The sequence below is a fragment of the Coffea arabica genome, chromosome 5e (assembly GCF_036785885.1).
Source record: "Coffea arabica cultivar ET-39 chromosome 5e, Coffea Arabica ET-39 HiFi, whole genome shotgun sequence".
In the NCBI taxonomy this organism is placed as follows: domain Eukaryota; kingdom Viridiplantae; phylum Streptophyta; class Magnoliopsida; order Gentianales; family Rubiaceae; genus Coffea; species Coffea arabica.
The window spans coordinates 31,100,352-31,115,722 of NC_092318.1; the positions used below are offsets into that span (position 1 = coordinate 31,100,352).

The window sequence follows — 15,371 nt, forward strand, 5'->3', positions numbered from 1 at the left end:
AAATTGAATGGATACATCAACTTAGGACTATTTATAGCCTTGTCTAAACCTAATCAACTACAGAAAATTCGGCTAGCATGTTCTCTTCCTCTTGGCCGAAATTTAACCTAATTAACTAACTAACTAACTAACTAACTAAAGCATTAATGGAACTAAGGCCCACAAGGCCGGCCCTCTAAGCTCAACATGAGCTAATTAATCTAAGCCTGATTTGGCATTTAAGCTTGCTCATGTACATCTTCAATTGTGAGCAACATCTTGGTAGATTTGTAAGAATCCTCCAAGTCAATTTCCTCAATGTTTGAGCATGGTTTCTCTTGGGCTTGTACGACTTGAACTAAGGCTTGAAGTGACTTTTTGAACCTCTTAGTTTTTGCACGTGTCACTGGCTCTTGACGAACCTTCATATGGTCTACTTGAACACCATGGTCAGCTTGCTCACTCGCATCATTCCCCTCCTCTTGGAAGGATTTGCCCTCAAATCGTGTTCATCCCCTGCAAGAAATGGATTTAGATCAGTAACGTTAAATGTAGCACTTACATTATACTCACCAGGCAGATCTAAGTGGTATGCATTGTCGTTGATGCGCTCAATGACTTGGAAAGGACCATCTCCCCTTGGTGACAACTTGATTTGGCATTGCTTTGGAAATCTTTCCTTGCGCAAGTGTAACCATACCCAATCACCAAATTCAAAAACAAGCTTACGCCTATTCTTGTTAGCTTGTTGGACATATTGGGCAGTTGTCCTCTCTATGTTGGTGCGAACTTTCTCGTGCAGAGATCTCACAAAATCAGCTTTCTTCTTGCCATCTAAGTTCACATGCTCAGAAGAAGGTAATGGCAACAAATCTAAAGGAGTTAAGGGGTTAAAACCATACACAACTTGAAAAGGTGAAAATTGTGTAGCGCTATGCACCGCCCTATTGTATGCAAACTCTACATGTGGTAGACACTCCTCCCATGTCTTAAGATTCTTCTTTATGATTGCACGTAAGAGTGTTGACAAGGTCCTATTTACTATCTCAGTTTGACCATCCGTTTGAAGATGACTAGAAGTAGAAAATAACAATTTGGTTCCCAACCTACCCCACAAAGATTTTCAAAAATAACTCAAGAATTTAACATCTCTATCGAACACTATAGTCCTAAGTATGCCATACAAACGAACGACCTTTTTAAAGAATAAATCAGCAATGTGCAAGGCATCATCGATTTTGTGACATGCAATAAAGTGAGCCGTCTTGGAAAACCTATCTACTACAATGAAGATAGAATCATGTCCACATTTAGATCGGGGTAAACCAAGCACAAAATCCATGGAAATGTCAACCCAAGGTTGGTTAGCTATGGGTAAGGGAGTATACAAACCGTTCGGGTTAACCCGTGACTTAGTCTTGTGGCATACTCCACACCTCCCAACAATCCTCTCCACATCGTTGTGCATGTGTGGCCAATAGAAATATTCTTGCAACACAACTAAGGTCTTAGAAACACCGAAGTGTCCATTAAGCCACCACTATGTGACTCTCGAACAAGTAAGTCACGTATAGAACCTCGGGTAATGCATAACTTGGTAAGATAAAACAAGAAGCCATTATGCACATAGAATTTTTCAAAGTCAGACTTCCGACAATTCACATAAACATTCAAAAAATCCACATCATCTTTATACAATTCTTTCATAAGCTCAAATCCGAGGAGTTTAGTGTCTAAAGCAGTTAGCAAAGTATGTCTGCGAGATAAAGCATCAGCTACTACATTAGACTTACCTGTCTTGTATTTGATGACGTATGGGAAGAACTCTATGAATGCTACCCATTTGGCATGCCTTTTGCTCAGCTTTTGTTGCCCCTTTAGGTGCTTGAGAGATTCATGATCAGTTTTGATAACGAACTCCCGTGCACGTAGATAGTGCTGCCACATTTCCAATGCGCGCACTAGGGCATATAACTCCTTGTCATAGGTCGAATAGTTGAGAGCCGCGCCATTTAACCTTTCGCTGAAGTAGGCAATTAGCTTTTCTCCTTGCATAAGTATGGCTCCAACACTTACACCTGATGCATCACATTCCACTTCAAAAGTTAGGTAATGCAAGAAGTGGTGCATGTGTGAGTTTGTGTTTGAGCAATTGGAAGGCCTTATCTTGTGCTTCCCCCCAAAAGAACTTCTCATTCTTCTTCATGATTGCGGTGAGTGGTGCTGCAATTGTGCTGAAATCCTTCACAAAGCAGCGGTAGAAGCTGGCTAATCCATGGAAGCTGCTGATGTGAAATCCCGATCTAGACAACCAAAACACCATGGCTTAGGCAGTGGAAATTTGACCCAACTAATCCCTAGAAGTCACGAACAATTTTGATATTATCTCAACCCGTAACTACTCGAATTAACGAACCAAATTGGAGGTAGTAGAACGCCACAATCAAGGAGATACTCGATTGATAAGTTCAGGTGAATAACTTGAGAAGATTCTCAAGTATTCAAAGGCAACTCTCTTGCCAAAGAGAAAGTGAAAACTCACTAATTGTATTTAATAGTCAAAAACTGATCCCAAAACAAAGAGGAAGTGGGGCTATTTATAGCCCTTACAAGCATTAACTCTAATCCCAAAAGTTGACCAAACTACCCTACATACTTAAGAAAGATTTTGGGCCTTACTTACTAACAAATGGGCCGCAATTAAACTATCTTAATTACCTAGACTTTTTAAAATGAGAAATAACCAAAATCAACGAGGAAAATCAAATAATCCTACTAAACTCAAGCATACGTGCAATCAACTAGTCTTCACTTGAATCTTCCAATTCCCCATGTGCTTGAATGGGCCTTGGTCTTTATATTCTCATCATTCCCCTCCTCTTAAAAGCAATTTGCCCACAAATTGAAGCACGAATGGTGACAAGACGAGTTACATGCCTTCGACTCAATCTTGTTATGATGGCTACAGATGGCATCCAATGCAAAGCCCATGTGCTAAGTTGGAAAATAACCCTCGTCGAACCTTGAATCTCACAAACCATCTTCAATGTATGCTCAACTTTATTGTTTGTGGTCATGAGGTAAGGGTCCTCAAAGTGGTATGAAGTGTATCCCGTGAAATCGAACTCCGGCTCGAACACACTTGCAAGGCACCAAGGCGAATTTGGTGATGTAGGAGCTGCATGTGGACTAAGAGCAAGACGAAAATCATAATGGTCATTGAGGTACTTGTTCTTTAAACGAACCCTTGGTACACAACCATCCCTAAAATATGGAGTGTTCCCTTCAAGATGAGCTTGAATCAACTCCCATTTGGTGTGGACTGATTTGAGTTGACATTGTTCCATGAATGGATACCAAGGGGGTTTAACTCTTGGAGTACCAACTCCATGGAGGCTTGCAACGTCTACAATTGATTTTGGAATGGAACACACCAAGATCAGCTCAACTTGCCTTTGCTTGATCTGTATAAAAGAAGAAACACTAAACAAAGCAAAGGTAAGTTTGTTAAGAAAATAATAGGCCTTCACCGGGTTGCTCAAGATCAGCCCACTTTCTCTTCTTTCTTCCTTTTTACCACCCATCTCATTAGATTTTTCCATCTCTTTTTCTAGTTCAACAGCTGACCCTTTTATCTCATTACTTTCAACTTCCTCGGGTTTTACCTCTGCAGACACAATTCCCTCATCTAGCTTTTTCTCCATTCTATAACGCTCAAGCTCACTTTTCATGCAAGCTAGATCAATACAAAGTTGGTCATAAGTAAGTGATACAAGTGCAAGACGACGACTATTAAATAAGAAGGAATACTTATTAGTATGTCCATCAATTTTAACTTCTCGCCTCGACATCCATGCTTTGCCCAACAACACATGTGTCACTTGAATTGGGAATACATCACACAACACCTCATCCACATATTTGCCGATTTGAATAGGTACAAGTGTGTGCTTAGTAACCCAAACATCCCCATGAGTGCTCGTCAACTTGTACGGTTGAAGATGATCAATGGTTGAAAGATTTAATTTCTCAACCATGATAGCACTTGCAAGATTGACGTCACAACTACCATCAATGGCCAAGCTACAAATTTTATCTTTGACACCGCAACGAGTATAAAACCAACCAAGCAACTGAGATTTGACGAGGTCCAATTGCTCATCTACACCACGTAATGCCACTTCTTTGACTCCCTTAGGATCAGGAAGACAATGTTGTGAGCTAGCTTTTATGTGTCTTATACTCGCCATGAAGTATGAGGGAACCTGCAAAACGTTAGCAACGAAACCGAAGATATTGCCTTTCACACTCCCTTACGTGTATCCACTCGCACTCGTGTATATGGATGTCACTCTAATGGACTTACCAAATACCTTTACCTGTTGGGTTAGGTAGTTGAGAAATGCTGCTCAAGTCCAACAACCGTTACCAACCTTTCCACAAGTGTAATCACAAGAATGTAGGATAAAATATAGGAAAGTGTTCCTAGAATCTAGGAAGAGAATATAGGAGAGTTTCCTAAAGTGGATGAGAGAATATAGGAAAGGTCCTAAAAATGGATGAGAGAATTTTAGGAGAGTTTCCTAAAAAATGGATGAGAGAATTTAGGAAAGTTTCCAAAAAAAATGGATGAGAGAGTTTAGGAAAATTTCCTAAAAATGGATGAGAGAATATAGGAAAGTTTCCAAAAAATGGATGAGAGAGTTTAGCAAAGTTTCCTAAAAAGGTAGGAGAGAGAGTGTCCAAGTGAGTACAAAGAGTTATCCAAGTGCTTTACTTAGTTTCCTAATTGATTTTGGAAACAAGTTAGTTTTTGGAAACCTTTTGAAAATCCTCTTCCTCTTTGAACAACTTTTGGTAACCTTCTTAAAACAACTTTTGGTAACCTTCTTGAAACAACCTTTGGTAATCTTCTTGAAACAACTTTTGGTAACTTCCAAATTCTACTCCAAGAAAGATTGCACAAATCAGATTTGGTTCTCTATTCAAAACAATTCGGTTGCCCCTTTCTTTCCTTTCCTTTTTTTTTCTCTTGCCAACCAATTCCTCTTTTCTTTCTTCTTTTTTTTTGTCTTTTTTTTTTGACTACAACTATCAACCACGACACAAAACAAGGAAGTCCACAAATAATAACAACCAAGAACTCCAAGATCTTTCAAGAACATTCAAGGAAGTTGTCAGGAACTTCAGAAATTTCAAGATTGTGGTCAAGAATTCAAGAAACTCAAGATTATTGTAAGTTCTCTTCAAGATTCACAAAATTTCAACAAGTTTTATCAAAATTCAGATTTGAAAACCAAGTAAACAAGTTGGATAACACAAACAACAAGGTTGGACAGATTTGTATTCGGATGAACAGTAACTATGAACAGTATCGGTGAACAGTAATGATGAACAGTATCGGTGAACAGTGTTGGTGAACAGTAACGATGAACCGTCAATAAACAGTAATAATTTTTTTTTTTTGGTTCTAAACAAACGAACAGATTGGGATAAACATATATGACTCGAAATAAACGAAAAACAAAAAAAAAACAGATATAACCTGGTGGTTGTCAACTAGCTCTGGTACCAACTGATGTGAAACCCCGATCTAGACAACCAAAACACCATGGCTTAGGCAGCGGAAATTTGACCCAACTAATCCCTAGAAGTCACGAACAATTTTGATATTATCTCAACCCGTAACTACTCGAATTAACGAACCAAATTGGAGGTAGTAGAACGCCACAATCAAGGAGATACTCGATTGATAAGTTCGGGTGAATAACTTGAGAAGATTCTCAAGTATTCAAAGGTAACTCTCTTGCCAAAGAGAAAGTGAAAACTCACTAATTGTATTTAATAGTCAAAAACTGATCCCAAAACAAAGAGGAAGTGGGGCTATTTATAGCCCTTACAAGCATTAACCCTAATCCCAAAAGTTGACCAAACTACCCTACATACTTAAGAAAGATTTTAGATCTTACTTACTAACAAATGGGCCGCAATTAAACTATCTTAATTACCTAGACTTTTTAAAACGAGAAATAGCCAAAATCAACGAGGAAAATCAAATAATCCTACTAAACTCAAGCATTCGTGCAATCAACTAGTCTTCACTTGAATCTTCCAATTCCCCATGTGCTTGAATGGGCCTTGGTCTTTATATTCTCATCAGCTGCGTACATCACTGACAGAGGTAGACGTTGGCCATTCTTGAATGGCTTTGACCTTCTATTCATCTGCGTGAATTCCCTGCGCATTAACTATATAGCCTACAAACACCACATGGTCAGTACAGAATGTGCACTTCTTAAAGTTGGCGTATAGCCTCTCCTTTCGAAGTACTTCAAAAACAGATTTGAAGTGCACAAGATGCTCCTCTAAACTTCGACTATAGATGAGAATGTCGTCAAAATAAACTACAACAAATTTCCCAAGGAAATGTCTCAAAACATGGTTCAGTAATCGGATGAAGGTATTAGGTGCATTAGTTAAACCGAAAGGCATAACTAACCACTCATATAGACCATGTTTAGTTTTGAAAGCGGTTTTCCACTCATATCCTTCTTTTATTCTTATTTGGTGGTAACCACTTTTCAAGTCAATTTTAGTAAAGATAATGGCACCATGCAATTCATCCAACATATCATCTAACCTAGGGATAGAGTGATGATATTTTACCGTGATGGCATTTACTGTCCTATAGTCGGTGCACATTCTCCAAGCTCCATCTTTCTTTGGCACGAGAATCACTGGTACAACACATGGACTTAGACTTTCTCGAGCCCAGTCTTTCCTTAGCAATTCCTCCACTTGCCTTTGCAACTCTTTCGTTTCTTCAGGTCCCATCCTATAGACGGGTTTGTTAGGCAGTGGGGCTCCCAGAATGAGGTCAATTTGATGCTCAATCCCTCTTAGAGGTGGTAATCCATTTGGCACATCCTCCGGGAATATATCCTCGAACTCCTGCAAAAGAGATAAGACATTGGTGGGCAAGGAGTTAGTGGATGATATGACCAACTCTTCCTTGCACACAAGTACGAGTAAGAGTTGGTTGGAAGACAAATCTCGCTTTACATTTTTGGCTTTTGCTAGCAAGCTAAGCTTCCCCTTGTTATCTTCCCTCATGGCCGACCCTATTGCTGCCTTTTTCTTTCCTAGGGGTTCGGCCCTACTCTCCTACTTTTCTTCCTCACTTTTCTCTCGCTTTTTGCTCTCAAGTTCTAGCTCGTACTCTTTTTGGAGCCTCACTTGATCTTCATACACTTGTTTTGGAGTGAGGGGTACAAGAGTTATTTTTCTATTACAATGCATAAAGACATATTTGTTAGCTCTTCCTTTGAATTCAACGTCCCTGTCATATTGCCAAGGTCGCCCAAGTATGAGGTGACTTGCTTGCATCGGCACAACACACAAGTGACTTCATGTTCATATTTTTAAATTCGAAATGGCACCTTTACTTGTCCAAACACACGGACTTCCCCTTTATTGTTCAACCATTGAAGGCAATAAGGTCTTGGATGCTTGATAACTAGAAGCCCTAGCTTTTCCACCATGAGTAGACTAGCTACATTGGCACAACTTCCACTATCAATGACAACACTATAGACCTTATCCTTGATATGACACCTCATGTAGAAAAGGTTGTCCCGTTGTATCTCCATTTCCTCCTCCTTGACTCGAGTAGTGAGGACCTTTCGAACCACCAAACAACTAATCTCCTCATGAGTAGGTAGTTCTTTACCCAAATCATCCTCTTCCTCCACAAGAAGCGGCATACCTTCATATTCCTCCTTCTCATCAGAGACAATCTCCCTATTCGGTAACAAGAGCATGGTTCGTTGGTTGGGGCATTGGGAGGCGATATGACCAAACCCTTGACATTTAAAGCACTTAGTGTCTCGGCTACGAGGTTTAGGAGCGTCATTATTGGCCTTAGGTTCCACCTTTGCCTTCATTTTTGGAGAAAAGGCATTCAGCCTTGTTGGATTAGGTAAAGCCGCGGCCTTCTCCTCCCTCTTGGGTTGAGAATTTCGCCAACTCCCCGGGTTGTACATAGTGCCTGGACGTCCACTACCCCTCCTCTTGAGACACCGTTCTACTGTTACCGCCTTCTTCAGCATGTCATTCATGTCGAGGTAGTGTTGGAGTTCCACTACTTCGGCAATTTTCGGCCTTAGACCATGCAAGAATCGAGCCATGGTAGCTTCTCCATCTTCACGCAAATCGACTTTCATGATGGCCATCTTCATTTCCTTGTAGTAATCTTCGACTGACATGGAACCTTGAGTGAGAGCTTGTAGCCTTCGGTGCAAGTCTCGGCTATAGCAGCTCGGCACGAACCTTTTCTGCATCAAGCTCCTTATTTCTTCCCAAGTCTCTACGGGCCTTTCTCTATTTCTCCTCCGGCTGAGATATAGTTGGTCCCACCAGATAGAGGCATAGTCTGTGAATTCCACAGCTGCAAGTTTCACTTTTTGCTCCTCCGTGTAAGTGTGGCACTCATAGACTAACTCAATTTTCCATTCCCATTCCAAGTACGCCTCGGGTTCCGACTTGCCTTGGAAGGAGGGAATTTTGAGTTAGACACCTTTAATGGCATCATCTCCTCACCGTTGGAACCTTTGGTCAGCTTGGTTCCTCCCCTCAAATGGTTCCTCCTCATCATTGGAGTATGCGGATTCCTTCCCCTTGCTCGAACTAGGTGGTTGCCTAGAATTCTCCAATTGGTCAATCCTTTCATGCAAAGGTTCAATGGAGCTTTTAAGCATCCTTCGGAACTCCCCCATCATGGCCTCCATGTGTAATTTTATGTCCATTGTTTGGTCACCAACTCCACTAGGGAAACCTGCAAAAACAAATAAAACAACTTCCTCTTCCTTTTTATATATATATATATATATCACTCACGCTCATGTTTTACTCAAGTTTGCTGCTCTCTAATAATCTCACCAAACAATTCCTTAGTCCTGTTAGATGCTCAGGTTGAACAAGCTAGGAATCACCGTAAGGATAGTCTCTTGACTAGTCAACAAGTGACACAAAATTGCAGCAATGATGGAGATGAATGAAGACCTAGGACGTGATCTAAGACTCATATTATGGCTGACAATAAACTAACGACTCAATAGAAAACACAACAAATGACTTCAAAGCTAAAATTTTTGAAAACCCTAGAAATACTCTACCCGACAACCAATTTTTCTGGAATTCTTTGAGCTGCTATTTTTCGGCTTTTTGGTCAGGAATTTGTGGTGTTTTTGGTGATCTTAGGGTGCTCAAATGATGTGCAATTCGATCCTCAAATCTCAGCCAAATCGGATTGGTACAAGTGCTCAACAGATTTAGGAAAGTTCAAGGATCAAGATTTGGAAATCCTGGAGTTTGATCTGATTTGGACACTTGGAGTTGTTCAAGGTTTGGAAACCTTAGAGTTTGATTAGATTTGGAAGTCCAGAGTTGTTCAAAATTCGGATTCTTAGGGTTGATCAGATTTGGGAACTTGGAGTTTGAGCCAGATTTGGAAACTTGGAGTTTGAGCCAGATTTGGAAACTTGGAGTTTGATCAAGATTTGAAAACTTGGAGTTTCTTGCTAAAGCTGATTGTTCTTTTTTTTTCTCCTTTTTTTTGTCTTTTCGTTTCTTTCTTTTCTTTGCTCTTCAAGAAACACAATTTGTGACGCCCCCACTTCTCCCTAAGGCGAACCAAAGGGTATCCGCGGAACGCCTACCCAACTCTCGCCAGGACTCCGTACAATTTTCGTTCAAGCTTAATACAATAATAGCTAAAACGACAAGACAAAGTAAGAAAGTGCAGATGCTTCCATATATAAATATCCGATCTTACACCATGAGTTCAAAATACATCAATTTTCCAAAATATACAACTGCCAAAAGATATCTAGTCGATTACAATCGAAACCCTAATACAACAGTTCATCCCAAAGGTTTCTCCAAGTTTCACCCCATATCCGCTACTGTTAAGGAAAACAAATCTACGGGGTGAGCGATTGCTCGTGAGGCCAAGAAACACACATGCAAGCACGTTGTCCATGTAACAATCCCGTTTAACAAGTAAAACAGTAATATTCGGGTAATTAACAATTCAAGTGAAATTTAAACAGAAACAATTCGAGGATATGGTAGCTCTCAGGAGCTAATTTTCACTTGCTTTGCCAACCTCGATCGAATACTTTCCCACGATGGCACTCCGTCAACCGGGTCGGTATTTTAAGTCCGTAGATCTCCACTAACTTCACAGGTCCGTCCACCATACAACCCCCCACCGGACCCAAACTTCTATAAAGGCGCTACTGCACGAGTAGGCAAAGCAAGATCAGTCCAATAGATCAAGCTTGTAGACACCAAATTATTGATTTTTAACTTTAGCTTTATTTGTTTCAATTTTAGGGTTTTCATTTTTTTTATTATTTTATTTTATTTTAGTATTGTTATTTATTTTATTTTGTTCTAGTTTATTTTTTGTCTTCATATTAAATTTCAGAAAAACAAAAGGAAAAGGGAAAAGTGAAAATGGCAAGTGGGAGGCATACATTGGGACAAGTGTCTTTTTGTATTTTGGACAACACAACACCTAAGGGATTAGGTGTCTAGACACTTGGTGTCATAAGAAATTTTGGGGGGAACAAAATAAAAAGAAAACAAAAATGAGAGAAAGGTGGGCGGCTAAGAAAACCAAAGGAAAGCTAGCTACGGAAAAAAAAGAAAAAAGAGAGAGCAAGGAAAGTGAAAAAATCTGGAAATTGGGGGAGGGAGAGCTTCGGGACAAGACGAAAGGGAGCAAAACAAGAGAGAGAGAGAGTCAGAGGGAAAAACAGGAAAAAGGGAGAAAAGACCTACAGAGGGAGGCTTGGGCAGAAAAGGAAGAAACGGGGGCGGCGGAGTAGAGCAAAAATCTGGGGGAGCTTCGGGAGAGGAAAAAAAAAAGAAAAAAGAAAGCCAAAAACAGAGGAGAAAAGTGCGGCGGACAAAAGGGAAAACAGAGGAGGTTTTGGAGTTGAAAAAAAGGAATAGAAGAAGTGTGAGACCCCGTAATTTTTCCATTTTCTAGGTTTTATTATATTCAATGGCATGTTTTTCTGTATTTACGTTATTAGGAAAATTTCTAGATAATTTTTATGAGTAAATATAGTTTTTAGGTGATTTTTCTAGTATCGGTTAGTTTTGAAGAAATTAAGAGTGTATACCGGACGTGGGACCCACTAGGGCGAAAAGTTCAGAAAAATTCGGCTAGTTAGGTTAAGTTTTGGATACTGGATTTAATTTACCAGATGTTAAGAGATAATTAAAGGTTACCAAGTGAATTGGTGTGAGAGGAACAAAGAGATAGAGATGCATGTAATGAAGTGACAAGTGTCACATGGAGAATAAGTCTTGAGTTATGACTACTATTCATCCTTTTACCATTTAAATAAAAAATTGACCAAAATTCACCCTTATTTCCAAGCTTCTTGGCCGGCTCTTTCTCAAGAAAAAAGAAGAAAAACTAAATTTTCTTACCTTCAATCTTGCTCAATCTTTCATTCCAACCGGTTAATCTTCAAATTACTCCATAAAACCTATTAGTTTAGGGGTATTTAGGTGATTGGTGAAGTTGTTTGGAAGCTTAAGGTGCTAAGTGGTCTGTGACAGCCCCACCTTCCCCTAAGGCGAACCAAAGGGGTTAGCAGACTGCCTGCCCAACTCTCGCCAGGACTACGGGACAGTTCAACGCGATCTAAGACGTTCCGGAACATACAAGTGCGCTTAAACAAGTCACAATCACAAAATAAAAAAAAATGAAAATCGGAGCCGACCATGAATAGTACCGGCCATGTCAGAATCTGGCCACACATCACGCAAACATACACATCTTGAAATTCAACATTTACATACCAAAATGGCATACCACATTATCCCATAAGTTTATACATGTACGGTTGAAAATTACAATTCAACGATGGGTTGGGTCAAAATGAGTTTAGGATTTTGCCCAAAAGGAGCTATTCAAAATATATATATACATAAGCTCAACTCGGCAATCCATATTCATCACCTTTCCAAAAGTATTCAATTTTCTGTAAGGAAAACAAACGGAATAGAGTGAGCTTACGCCCAGTGATATACTATCACTCAAGCAACCAAGTTCATATAAGCATAAAGCTTTTCATTTCAAATCATCAAAAGTAAACCAAGAGCACACATTAATAGAGTTGATAAAAGGATACGAGCGGCTCTCAAGAGCCCCTTTCCTCGCTTGCATTCTTGATCGAACCTTATTGACCCTCCGTCAATGTTTAAGAGTAACCAACCGTAGGCTCCACTTTACTTCCATTCCTTCCACCCAACATACCCCTACCGGGCCCGAACTCCAAACAGTAGAAATTTGGTAATACTCGAGTATACCGGAATCAAGAGTCTCACTACTACAAGATTCCATATAACAGTCCCCATGGCTCGTCAATTTTCACGACCAAGCCCTCGCCGGCTCGATTCAATCGACTACCAATGGGGTTGAGCTCAGTAGTAACAGTAATGGCCGTTGGATACTCGTCCAAACGACACCAAATCCAGTATATCAGGTATCATTTAAATACCACAGTAAAACAGTAGACAGTCGTATATAGTACCAAAAAGGGGTGAGGGCGATCAAGTACACCCTCACTTTAATCAGTTTCAATGGCACATAGGCCCTCAAGGCATCAAGTTCAAATATAGCAAAGCCACCTTGTAAACAAACAAGTGAGTAGTACACTCACCAGGCAAGCAAGTGAAATTTCATAAACTTTCGCCCAAAGAGCGTCTTTAATCACCGTCACGCCCTAAAATATGCAAATAAGCACAATAAGACTCAATTACAAGTCATAAACCAATTCCCAATACTATCAAAATAGGGCTCCATAAGAATGTATAAGCACTAGAGTAAACCAGGGAAATCCGGAAATGGAATTAAGCTCTAATCCAAAAAAAAAACAGTTTTTGACATCATTTTGCGGTTTTGGCACCATTGGCACTACGATTATCGGATTGAGGTGAAAGATACACCGTTTCGAAGCTAAGAGATAGGGCTACTGTAGACACCAAATTTTTATTCTTTTATTTACTATTTTTGTTTAATTTATCTCAAAATTACATTTTTCAGCATTTTGGACATCAAATCTTTTAATTCTATTCATTTTTGCTTATTAGTCTCTTAATTTTATTTTAAGACATTTTAGCATTAAGATTTTAAATTTTTAGATTCAATTTATGAAGGTTTGTTGTTTATTTATTTTGTTTTAAAAAAAAAAAAAGAGCTCATACATCATGCTGCACTTGATCCAAACTCTTTCTTCATATTGCATTTCAAGAAAAAAAAAGGAAAAACAAACAAACAGAAGCAAATACGGCAATACAGAATCGGGGTTTTTATTTTAGCAATTTTGAGTTCATTTTTCGTGGCCCTACACGTTTAAATGGGTACAAAGACAGCTAATCTTCCGTAATGTAATCTGGGGAACACCGGGAAACTTGATCTAAGGGATCAAAATCTGCCATGGAACTCGGTTCTCTCATCCACCATTAATCTGAGGGTTCGGGTGTTGGCTTTCCATATAAGAAGCTGAGAAACGCAGACAACCAGTGGGGATCGAGTGACGGCTAGGTTTTGAGATAGAGAGAGAGTTGGGGGTTTGACAGACGGCTGGAGGGAGAGGAAAAAGGGAGTGGGCGGCGGAAAGAAAGAAACTGAGGGAGAAAGCAACCGAGAGTGAAGGGAGTAAGGGATGGCTGGACAAAAAGAATGGGTGACGGCTGAGAGAGGCATCAGCAGAGGAAAAGAGAAAAACTAGAAAGGAAAAGGGAGAGCTTGAGAGGCTGACGGTTAGGTTTTAGGAAAGAGCCACAAAAGAAAAGGGCTGAGAGGATCAGGAAAGAATGAAAGTGACGGCTAGAAATCTGGTGAAGGTTGAGGGAGGCGGCTGAGTTTAGAGAGAGAGAGAGGACTGACGGCTGGAAAAACGCAAGGAAAAGTCTGGGAGGAAGTTTTGAGCCCGCGTTTCTTCACCGAATTCTGCAAAATTCATCCCATTCGATCCCTGTTGGAGCATATTCAATCTCTTATGGGTTCCTGTTGCAGCGGCCGTAAACCATCACTTCAGCCATCTCCACCGTCTCTAACCGTCATTCAAGGAAAAAGCAGTAACTTGATGGTCAGATTCCAACATTGGAAAGCATAGTTCTTGAATTTTTCCACGTTAGTTTGAGGCCCAAAGGTGTTAAAAGGTATCCCATTCTTCCTTTTTCCCTCATCTATTCCTGAACATGTAATGAGCATTCCAAAATATTGCTTTGTTGTGCTTGCCGTTTGCATTTCTGCTTGCTGTTTTCATCCAGAAATTGTTCGATTGCCTCCATATTTTCTTGTGATTGCATGTGGTATTCGTGTGAATGAGATTGGGTATTGTTGGAGGTTGTATGATGGTCCCATTTTGTTTCTGAACTTGGCTATTAGGATAAAAATGGTTGCTGCAAACTAACCCATGAAGTGCAGAAATTTTTTCCAGTTTTCTGTATGCTCTTCTTGTGCTTAAATCCAGGGGTTTTATGTTGTGAGTTGAAAACAATACTTGGTAATACGGTTGCATGGGTCAGGTTTTGTTTGTTTGAAGATTTGTGCATAAAAATCTGCTGCAACAAGCTTGAAGTTGGCTTGTTGCAGCAGCGTGGAATTTTTCTTTTGGTTGCCCAAAGCTCGAAGCTTTCTTTCCTTGGGTTGCTGAGGGTGGTTTTAAGCCATGGAAATTTGTGTTTTCTTGTGTTTTACTGTAAAAAAAAGAGTAGATCAATGCTTGAGAATATTCGACTAATGTTGGATTTCTTTGGTTGAGAAAGTTTGCCGAATGTTTTGCTTCCATCTTTTCATTATCTCTTCTGGTTTGCTGAAAGGAGAATTCTCGGTGGTGTCTTGGTGATTTTTGCTAGGAGTTTAGAGAGGATGTTGAATTGATTTGCTTCATTGAGTAATGTCTTTTAGGTCCGTTTTTCATGGCACAACATTCGTGCAAATCTTGGCATTGGTGAACCCAAGGAGCTGCAGAAAGTTCCCAATTGCGAGAGAATGGTTTCAGTTGCAGAATGTTTTCTTCATTACTTTGCTGTTTTCTTTTTCCGTGACCATCCACCAGGCTTTAGCCTCTTCTAATTTGTTAGTTAGTCTTGTGTGGAAAGGGGTAGTGGAAGATTGGTTTCAATTTGCATGTTTGAGTCCCTAAAACACTTGAATCATGATTCAATGCTTGCTGGAAAATGAACATTAGCTTGTTGCAAGCCTTATCTGGAAGTATGCTGTGGTTTCTCTTTTGGCTCCAAGATCTAGTATTTTCAGTTTGGTTAACAAATCAATCAGCCTTTTGTTATTTAATTTGATT

The 15,371-nt window shown here is 39.8% G+C and overlaps 1 protein-coding gene across 1 annotated transcript; it reads right to left on the reverse strand.

Annotated features, from left to right (window-relative positions):
* Positions 1 to 1,479: 1,479 nt before the first annotated feature.
* LOC140006942 (uncharacterized) lies at positions 1,480 to 8,765 on the reverse strand. Its single transcript, XM_072049618.1, has 4 exons — positions 8,587 to 8,765; positions 7,425 to 8,373; positions 6,591 to 6,930; positions 1,480 to 2,057 (listed from the first exon to the last, which is right to left on the reverse strand). Exons 1-4 carry the CDS (start codon positions 8,763 to 8,765, stop codon positions 1,480 to 1,482), a joined length of 2,046 nt encoding a protein of 681 aa, XP_071905719.1.
* Between the last annotated feature and the right edge of the window lie 6,606 nt (positions 8,766 to 15,371).

What these genes read in the sequence shown, in the direction of transcription:
- LOC140006942 (XM_072049618.1), bottom strand. Translation starts at nt 8,765, where the DNA reads ATGGAGGCCATGATGGGGGAGTTCCGAAGGATGCTTAAAAGCTCCATT. An exon ending in AGGAACCAAGCTGACCAAAG is followed by an intron (nt 8,374 to 8,586) that starts GTTCCAACGGTG and finishes ACTATATCTCAG; the next exon opens with CCGGAGGAGAAATAGAGAAA. An exon ending in AAGTCCGTGTGTTTGGACAA is followed by an intron (nt 6,931 to 7,424) that starts GTAAAGGTGCCA and finishes TCTCTTTTGCAG; the next exon opens with GAGTTCGAGGATATATTCCC.